The following is an 11,011-nucleotide window of genomic DNA, read 5'->3' on the forward strand; positions in this document are numbered from 1 at the left end:
TAAATAAAGTTGATATATAGATTATTTTAATTTATAAACATATTTTATTATATAGCAAATTGAAAGAAAAAAATCACAAAATAATTCGTATCAAATGGTATAATTAAGATAACTTACTCTCGGTCGACAAAAGTATATATATATATAATACATTTAATATCTTTGCTACCTTAAATGTTTAAACATTTATTTAGTTTTTATTGTTTTTGTAATTCAAAGTACGTTCACCTAACCACGGTATATTTTTAAAATGCTTGTGCAGATCAATAATACCGTGTCGAAAATAGCATTTTATTCGATTCGAATACTGTATTGTACGAATCAGTTTTGGTCGATTTACTCTAAATTTCATTACAAGGAGCGCATCCCGAAACCATGAACAGTATATAATAATATAATATCGTATAATATTATTCTTATTATTACAACGACGGGTTTACGGCACGTGGTGGTGGTGCGATAACGGTATATGGTGAATCAAATTTCTACTCAACGAGTGCAGTCATACTGCCGTCCATAAAATTATTCCGATTGTCCATTTCAGATCAAATGGATTTCGCGTTATATTGTTGTGATAGGTACCAGACGTTTATAAAATATCGAATCCGACGAATAACGTGGTTCGATTTGCATGCCTCGACTGTGGCGTTACATATTGTTGTTATAATGTTTGCTTATAATACGACGATGTCCGTTTATTATCGATCGGTGATAATGTTCATAACGATAATAATATTATTATGTGCGCATAGAAAGTATTCCTAATCAACTCTAAGATACCTAATCCCGTTGGTACACCGTTTATGGACTGTACAATATACATGTATGGCGGATTGGCGCTATAATATCATAATGTGTTCGGACTTTCGGTTTGTGCTCGTGTTTTTCATTTTCTGTCAATTTATATTATTCACGAATATTCTCACCGGAAGAAATTTCTTCGATGTACGAATATTATTAACAATACGCGTATACGCAAATACTCGCGTCTCTTTATTCTGGTGTCATTGTGCGAAATCGTTTTGGTATTTCGACAGGATAGTATAATAATATTATAATAATAATGCAACTACCTATACGATATCAGATTATTTTATGAATTACAATATGGTACACTTGCTCGCGGTTTTGTCGTCAGTAAACAAAATGTTAACAAAAACATAAACATCGCCTAATGTATAACATTATATATTATAATACTATTATATTGTGCACCAACAGAGAAAACACGTGCGATTTTATTCGTACATCTACTTCTTAATCGTTTTATCCAGTGCATACGTGAGAATAAATTTCTCACATCTTATTATACAGAGGATTTATATATTTTATTGTTTGTCTTTGTCGGAGACGTGTACACTGTTACTCCTTTGTTTTGTGATATAGTCTCAAGAAGAAACACAATTTAACATAATACAACATAATATTATGTTAGGTACCTACGAATATGCCTAACCACATATTACAAAAAAACGTATTACCGTGCAGGATGGAAAGTGTATAACATCCTTTTGCATCTACATGCGACGTTTAAATATTTTTTGCGCGTAAGTTATAATACGTTATGTTCGAATCTAAGAAATATAATTACAGTTTAATAATAGGTAGGTACGTACCTATACGTACTAAATGATATTATTTTAGGTCATAACTATTATATTGTATTATATTTTCATGCGAAATTTATGGAAGATTTTTAATCCTGTTTTTTATTTTATAACACGATAGAATTTACAAAAAAATAAACATTTGATATTATGTGTTCTAAGTTATTACACATATTTTGATAGTAGAAAAATTCAGAAATGTTAAACAATAATTATTACCAAAAAAAGACAATTTAACTCAAAAAAAACACTCAATGTAATATTACAATGTGTTGTTGTTTCGGTTGTAATAATTTTATAATTATTTCTTTTTACGAACAAAACTGGTAGTTGGCGTTAAATAAACGAAAACGAAATTAAAATAACTGAATAAAATATGTACTGTGAATACCTTCAGCAGACGAAAAATATATTTTATAAATATATTTTCTTACACTACGCGGTGGTTGTGAAAAAATAGTATAACAAGACTGAAATCCCGTAATCGTGCGGACGTCGGTGTATTTCATTCGAAATATTGTTATCGTGTAAGAATCTGAAATGCAATAAACGAGAGATTTACATAGCAGATTTCCTGAATTGTGTAAAATTTACTGTACATTGGTATATCGTGTATACAACAAAGACAGTGACGAGCAGTATAACTAGTGTGAGATTGTAATAATTAATAATATTATTAAAATATGTCATCCAACGAGATGATGTTTTTAACTGGTTTATGTTGTGTTTACGTCGATAGTGATGAAGAGGGACATGATATTAGGGTTTTGATCAATGTTTTATATTTAAATCCTTTTTATGTTTTTATTTTTTTGCTTTATGAAATCTTAAATTAAAATAAATTTTAAAGAATAATATTGATTAGTAACAAAATAATAAGCAAATATATACATTTTTAATGACATTTAATTTATTGTTAATCTCCTTGTCTGCGGTTCTTAAAAGGGAACACAATAGTTACCTATTGAATTTACTACTTGTAAAATAAATCTTTTTGTGAAAGTATGTAAACTCCGCCAAGAAAAATATCAGGTATAATTGAATTAATAACAATAAAACTTAATAATAAAATAATAAACAAATGTATACCGTACTATACGTTATTATTGACGTTTAATTTGAAATAAATTAAATATCATGATTGAATTGAATAAAAACATGCTTAATATAATTTGGTTCAAGTTATAATGCGTCCCAATCTAAGAAATACAACACATATAAACACACTACAATACTGTCATCATTTTTAAATACAATACATTATTCAATATTCATAATACACGTATATTTATTTATAACTACTAAAAAAATAGTAAAATAAACATGGAAAATTGGGTGGGAGAAATAATCAAATTAGAAAAAAATAATACGATTCCAGTCGGTTTGCAAGCTCTTTTACACTATTGCGATTTTCTGCAAAATTCGCATGATCAGCTCACAACGCGTGAAAGTCTTCCAGTCGACACGTAATAAAAACGCATTATCACAAAAAACAATTAATATAATATACTACGCGCTTGGGTAGCCTAAAATTAAATGAACATTTATTACGCGAAAACGGCCCAATAGGATTCTATATATGGACGTGCCCGAGGTGAAATAATAACATATTATACACTCTACTCCGGAGACTATTACCCCGCACCCACCCCCTTACCATGGTGACCCTGCTAAAACAATATTATAATCATCGGCCGACGTCGTAGACTACTCCGCGAACAACGATCGTGAGAGAATAAGAAGAAAGCACAATGTTAGAGGTCAAGTGCGCGTTCGGAGGGGCACCGTCTAAGAGCGGGCCTAGCCGTTGCGACTCGTGTGCGTTTTCCGCTCCCCGCGCTATGGCGGTGGTATATATACTGAACGGCCGGGAAACCCAACTAACAGTGCACGTTCTGGCGTCGAAGCATCTACAGCTACTGCCGAGACGATCGCACAAACCGTTAACAGTCGAAATCACAATATCTTTACGCGTTTAGCATAATACAACGTTATCGTATTATAATATTGTACACGGCGTACGATAGTTTTCGAAAATAATAATTCGGGTTCAGTGACAGTTCGTGTGGAAAAAATTACTAAAATAACTAAAATGAGTCGGTTACCTACGGTGTTGGTGTGCGTGGTGGTGATTTTAGCGTTAGGAGACCGCTCCGAAGCTTACTGTGGATTACGATCCGGTGACGGCAACGACGGAGGCGGTGTAGACAGTTTCATCACGTGTCTCAAAGCCAAGGCAATCGTTACAATGGACCGCATGTCACGGGACGATTCATTGCCCGTAACCGGATCAGTGGCCCTAGTTCACGGAGACTTAGCTCACCGTCGTCAACGATCGGAACAGGCTCCAGTGGTTAACGAACAAGAACTTCAATCAAAACCAGACGAAACCCTCAACCATATGCTCTACGAAAAAGCGGTTGGACTTCTCAGCGGCAGGGTTATTAAAGTTGGTTTACCTGAACTCACGCCAGACGAGTTGAGGACAGCTTTGGAAGAAGGTAAAAAGGATTTGAAATAAATACGTATGCTATGCAAACCCATGGATTAGATATAATAAAAAATATAAATTTTTATACCTTACTCAAGATCAAACTTATTTGAAAAGTCAGAACGTTAAAACAAATATAAAATAAAAACGACTTATGTTTTTATTTTTAAATATTGATATCAGACGAAATTTACGTTTTTTAATTTTTTTTTTTAACTTTATTAACTGATTTAGGGTTGTTTCCCCAGATTTTAAATTTTTAATATCTAGTCAGCAAATAACAACTATAGACGCTATAATTAAACGAAATGTTATCGAATTTCATGACTAAAAACATCTATTATATGATTAATACTTAAAGGAAAATCAATATAATATATTTCCATAGAATACACTTAAAAGTTATTATTGCTAAACTTTAATTTTTCTCATAAAATTCACAATCATTTTTATTAAATATCTAATTAAAGATACGATTGTTACAAAATAAAAAAAATAATAATAATATTACTCTATGGTTTTAGAACTTATACTTTTGTTCAAACTAAAAAATTAAACTTCTTTACTTCAAATGCAGGTAGATTTTTTTGTAATAAATCAGAATATTTGAATAATAATTTATAATACACAAGTTATAAGAAATTATTCTTTAACAACTTTTAAATTAAAATAGGTAAAATGTATCATTAAAAACCATAAAAGACCACATGTGCTAAGTATCTAAAACTTAAGAGATTTAAAAAAAATATATCTAAATAAAATTTCATTTGAATAGAAAATAGAGTACATGGATCGAATATAACCATAATATATATATATTATGTAACAATTTATTAATGAAAACATTTTTCCTCCTCACTCTATTGTTCATCTGCATCATATGATCTCATATTTTTATTTTATCATTAAAAATTATAATTTTAAATCGTTGGTGTATCATACCGGGAATCTAAAGTGGACATGTTGACACAGCTGACACAGTAAGCTGGTAAACGGTTGTATAAGTATATATAAGATTAAGGGTAGTTATAATGGGCATAGATCAGCAGTTGCTATTTCGGTTCGACCGAACACGACAGAACACGTGTAATGATATCGTTATTATGCCGATCGGGCGAGAGTCATAAAACTGTGTGGCGTAAGTGCATGTCTGTGCTACATATTATTTTCACAAACGGGTGGCTTGTGTTTTTCATTCCAACTGTACAACACAATTGACGCACAGCGATTATTCAAATATCAAATACAGATGAAAAAAAAAAACACTAAAAAAACCAAAACCGAAACGGAATTAGTATACTATATAATATATATATTATATATATATTTAAATATTATATATTTTGTGTACATTATATTACGTTCTTAAATATATCTATATCAAAATAGTATAACAATAATATCGCACGCGCTTGTGTGTGTGTGTGTGTGTCAGTCCGTCACTAATACGAGAGCGTACTCCATTCGGACAAACATACCGCGCGTATTGCACTACATACAATTTTACAATAATATAAATATGTAATTATGTGTTGCGTGTATGTGTGTGTGAATGTACGCGTTACTTGTAATAATTCCTTTCGCCGGGGCGCTAATTACACACGATATGAGCAACACAATGGCGACGATGACAACAATAACGACAAATCTAGGGCTACGAATAATATGCGTTTTTCGTTTTCTTTGTACTGATATCGGCACTCGAAAACGAGTCGTCCTTGTAAATCGGTTTGTTCTTTAATTTTTCCATATTTATATTTATTTTACTAAATACATTTTCACATCTGTCACCGTAGATTTTTTCGCTCATTCGATTCCCGAAACGCGTTAAAAATATAGTTTGAGGCTATACCAACGTATATTTATTTCTGAATATCCTCAGTCTTCGTATTCGTACGGAGTAAATGTATATTATAAACAGTATACTTTATATTAAACTTAAGTCACCTTTTTTTTTTTGAATTCAAACAATATAAAATGGATAATAATTACTCATTTATTAATATTTCTGGATAAATGTTTGCAAAGGTCGTGGAAAAATGAAGAAAAACATGGGAATGATGATGACGATGGTCGGCATGAAGGCAATGATGATCATTCCGCTGGCACTTGGCCTACTGTTTCTGATGGCCGGTAAGGCATTGATCATCAGTAAAATAGCACTAATTCTGTCACTGATCATCACGCTCAAGAAACTCTTATCGAAGTCTGGCGGCGGCGGCGAGCACATGATGCACGAGAGCCACTCGTCATCAGGTTCCGGATGGCCGTCCGGTGGAAGTTCAGGCGGTGGTGGCTGGGACAAGAGATCTTCATCGTCGTCGTCAGAGGCTGCTGCTGCTGCAAGTCAGATTTTGGCTTACAGATCTTATAACAGGCCATATTAAATATATAATTACAAAAGTTAAAATTAACGCGTTATTCGACAACGTGTATACGTCACATTGTTATGATACGATTATTTATTTTATTAGTTAGTAGTATTTATTATTATTTATCATTATTATATTATTGTTCAAAAGAATAATTTCAACCATATATATATAATAAACTGCCAAGTCCTGACTCTAAAACCACAGCCATACGACAAAAAATTATAATATTTAAATAATATTTGATGTTTTTATATTAATATAGGACATTACAATTTTATAATAATTTATTCAACGCTCACCACTTTTTTTTATGTACTGTATAGCGTGTCATTTTTCTACGATATTATATTAGAACATTTTCCATTCGTTTATAAATTGCACTATCGATCATGTTATTTTCATATTATTGTAAAATCTAACAGTTTTTCTGTTATTATGTAATTGGAAATAATATTTTAAATTATTTTGTAAATTTATTTTGTTTTTTATTATTCAATTATACTTTTTTAGAAATAGTAGTGACTCGAAATTTCATATTAATCTAATAAATAAGAAAACTGTAAAATATTATTTTCAGTTTTCATGATCTAAAATACAAAATTAAATAGATATGTGATCAACAATAAAATGTACAGTAATTCATATACATATACATAAATCATTGCTGAAAATAAACTAAACTCTAAAAATACAAAATTATAATTCGTGTTTGTTGTATTTGATATAACATGTGATTTATATTAAACGGTAACGGTTCACTTGTAATATTTTTTTTTTAAAAAATCGGAAATTTCAGGTTGAAATACAAAAAGTTATATAAATATACTTGTTTATTAAAATAATGTGTTTAGCCCCGCCAACCGACCGGTGTTCCGTACCGTTTCGTTATCTTATCAAAACAATAACTTTTATTTTTATTATTATACATAATATATATATACATATATAATTATTTTTTCGTTACGTATTATTATTGTTATTTTTTTTTTTTTTTTATTACTTTTATTATAATATAATTTTATGTTATTATTACTAGTTCATATTTAACATTGTCCGCGATCCGACGCAGTCGGAGTGCCTCTGCCTACCTGGGAGGTTTAGTTGCGTTAAAATCGATTTTCCCAGATGATCATAACTGACATCTTAATTTTACTGTTAACACGTTATCCGATTTTAATTTTTTCTCCTACAACACTACATCAGACTTTCGACGTCAGGAGGTATGCCAAGCCAGCTACCAAAGTGCAATCGTTGAGCATTGATAGCTAGACACTCGATCCAATCGACCAATTATTTTCGGTATGCATTTATTATTTTTGAATTAAAAATAGCATCAGGCAAGCGTCAAGACAAACTTTTACACAGAATGATAACTGATAAAACTAATAACCCATAAACGTGGTAATCGACTTTATCACATGTTTTAGTGACCGATTTCTAAACACCCGAATACCATTCCCTACCGAATTCCTGATGAAACGATTTTCACTAAATCACCTCAAAGGCGCCGGACACACTCGACTCGAGTTACACTGGTAACTACTATTAAAATAAAATTTTAAAATATTATTTACACATCTTAGACTTTTTATAAATATTTTAATTTGAAAATTAGTTATTATTTTGTGAAATATTACATTTATAAAATGCTTATGAATCGAATTAAAATTGGAATGCAAATTAAAACTTATTAGAAACGATTAACTCGTTATTATTAACTTTTTATTCACTCTGAATTTTTTTAAACTAAAAAGATAGGCAAGCGAGTATCGCTCTGCTGAACATTAGGTGTCGAATAATTCACTCTTATAGGTATATTAAATTTAAATTAAATGATATCTCTGATCTCAATGTATGCTAAAAGCAGTTACGAAAAAAAAGGACTTTCAGGATGTTAGCTTATACCACTAAAAAAACAGATGTATAGTTTAAATATATAATATCTTTAAATTAATCAAAAATGTTAAAGATTATAACAATATTATAAATGTAAAAGTTTCAAGTCCCTATGAATAATGAATTTGATTAATAACAAAATAATTAACATCAAATTTTCAAAGCTTATTAGAATAAAAATAAAACTTTTTATGAATTTCTAAAATTCTAACTAAAAAATAATTTTAGAATTTTGTCAACATTTTAATCTCGAATGCATATAAAAGAAAATTGTGCATATGTATTTTTAATATTTTTATATATTATAATATAACTAAAAACAATTAATATAAAATATCTTAAATCCATTTAAATGGAATATTGAAAATATGTAAATATTTACATGGCTATAATAAATAGCTGAACATATTTAGAAATTTATATCATGTATATACAATGATAATGTAATCATTTGGTGAACATTTAGTATCTCTTATATTATTTAAAGTACCTATGACTATTCATATTTTAATTAAAACAAAAAACAAAAATCATTTGAGAAATATAATTTCTAAACGTAGAAATATGCATTGTATTAACATTAATAAATTATTATATAAATATTATTATTGTGACCTATTGATCGTATGTATCAATATTACATACTCTAAACGCCGTATTGCATTCAAAATAATTAGGTGACAAACATGGTAAATCTAAAATATTTAATTCATATTTTTCGTATAAATCTCAACAACATTAACATCATAGTATTAAATATTGTTAATAGTATTTTTTTAATTGGATCGATATTATTTATCTAGGATCAGTGTCAAAGGAATAAATCATTGTCCACGATACACTTAAAAAAATATCCAATAAAACTGAGACTAGTAAGTTGGTGACAATAAAATAAATAATAGTTTAATATAATTTACAGCTTCCGTTTATTTTACCAGGAAGCAGTATTTTCCGAGAAAATATCAAAAAATGTTTCTATGTCGATAATATATATCCAGGGTTTTATATTCGTATTCATACGACTATGTGTCGAAAATAAATCTGAAAAGTAATAATAAATTACTAGATGTCGGAATAATATTTAAATCATAATATACACAGGCCATGCGTGACTAAATTCTAAGTAACTGACCAGCAATAAATTGTCAATAGTACCTCGAAACGTATGTATTCAAATTATATTATATATTATTATTGTGCACATTAATCTGTCAACATTTTATACCATTCATAGGTATAGATTGAAGATGGAAAACGCAAAACCGACAAAATCTGCCACTTTATGTCTATGTGATGAATATTCTGTCCAAATATAGATAGATAGATACAACGCCGAACACCAAAATCGCTGAAATTTCAGTTCGCTATCGGCTAGCGGCTGTCCACCGTAAACAGCCATCGTCATCGTAGGAATACGATCATTTCCCGATGATCGTCCTGTGCGGGTAATGGTACCTCGTATTGGCTGGAGCGACTGTCGATATCGACGACGGAGGCGTGATTCAGACGTGCTCCTGTCCATCGTTATGGTATCGTTCGATCATCGCCGATCGGATGACGCTCATGGGCGACCACCACGATCACGTTGTAACGGAACACCTGTGTACTGCTGACAACCGCCAGCTGTCCGCCGTGTACATGCTGTGCGTGTCGACATAAAATCGCTGTCCGCCGTTCGAGCAAATGTAAACTGGACCTGCGATTACCTTTTTTGTTGTAAACTCGGCCCGAAAATTTTAGGTAATAAAATAGGAAGATTATAAACTCGGCTCGGAAATTTCAGGTAATAAAAAAGGTCGGTTGTAATCTCGGCCCTATCGTAATATTTACCAATAAAATATAATTTAAATTTCAGAATACAAAAAAATAAAAAAAAAGAGAACTCTTAGAAAGAAATCTTACAAAATATAAAAATAAGGAAATATCAGTAAGTGAATACGTTAAACACATGGCTTTTTACTTAAAAAAATAGATTTATAAATTATATTTTTACACTTTTTACACTTACAAATTTACATAAATACATTTTACAGTTATATAACGATTTTCATACTATGAATAATAATACGAAAATGAAAATAATGTTTGGAGGATAATGAAAATCACCTCCTCGTGGTGTCCTTTGGGTAATGCTAAATGGTTCTTAAAAATATTATAAGAAAATAATATAAAAACATTTTTATCCGGGCCGAGTTTACACCTAAATAATTTTTACCTGAAAAACACGGGCCGAGTTTACAATCGTCCCCGCCGTTCATCTAGTTCTGGCGGTGGTATATGATCGCTGTCCGCTGTTTGTCCGGTACTGGCGGTGACATACGACCGCTGTCCGCTGTTCGTTCAGTTCCGACGGTGTCACAACGGGATAGTCATGCATCGTCCGGGCCGAGATGGTTAAAAACGGCATGACTGCCCGTGGCCATCGAAAATGGGGAGCTGCTACTACCAAACAGACTGCGGCCAGTAACGACGTCGACGATGAATCCGGTGGCCGAGTGCCCAATACGAGCGTGTCAGTGGCCGTCATGCTGTAGTTGTCAATCTCGTCCACCTGGACCATGATCTGGGCATTCCGATGTGAATATAATATTATAGTCCGTCGCGTTATAGTACAGCTACAAAGTCGATATTGACGATATTGT

At 31.1% G+C, this 11,011-nt stretch overlaps 1 protein-coding gene across 1 annotated transcript; it reads left to right on the forward strand.

Moving 5' to 3' along the window:
- Positions 1–3,479: 3,479 nt before the first annotated feature.
- On the forward strand, positions 3,480–6,945 carry LOC132922347 (uncharacterized). Its single transcript, XM_060985821.1, has 2 exons — positions 3,480–4,108; positions 6,127–6,945. The coding sequence occupies exons 1-2, from the start codon at positions 3,700–3,702 to the stop codon at positions 6,483–6,485; spliced, it is 768 nt and encodes a 255-aa protein (XP_060841804.1). The 5' UTR covers positions 3,480–3,699; the 3' UTR covers positions 6,486–6,945.
- The last annotated feature ends 4,066 nt before the right edge of the window (positions 6,946–11,011 follow it).

Source organism: Rhopalosiphum padi, chromosome 2 (genome assembly GCF_020882245.1).
Source record: "Rhopalosiphum padi isolate XX-2018 chromosome 2, ASM2088224v1, whole genome shotgun sequence".
Classification (NCBI taxonomy): domain Eukaryota; kingdom Metazoa; phylum Arthropoda; class Insecta; order Hemiptera; family Aphididae; genus Rhopalosiphum; species Rhopalosiphum padi.

What these genes read in the sequence shown, in the direction of transcription:
- LOC132922347 (XM_060985821.1), top strand. Translation starts at nt 3,700, where the DNA reads ATGAGTCGGTTACCTACGGTGTTGGTGTGCGTGGTGGTGATTTTAGCG. An exon ending in GAGGACAGCTTTGGAAGAAG is followed by an intron (nt 4,109 to 6,126) that starts GTAAAAAGGATT and finishes ATGTTTGCAAAG; the next exon opens with GTCGTGGAAAAATGAAGAAA.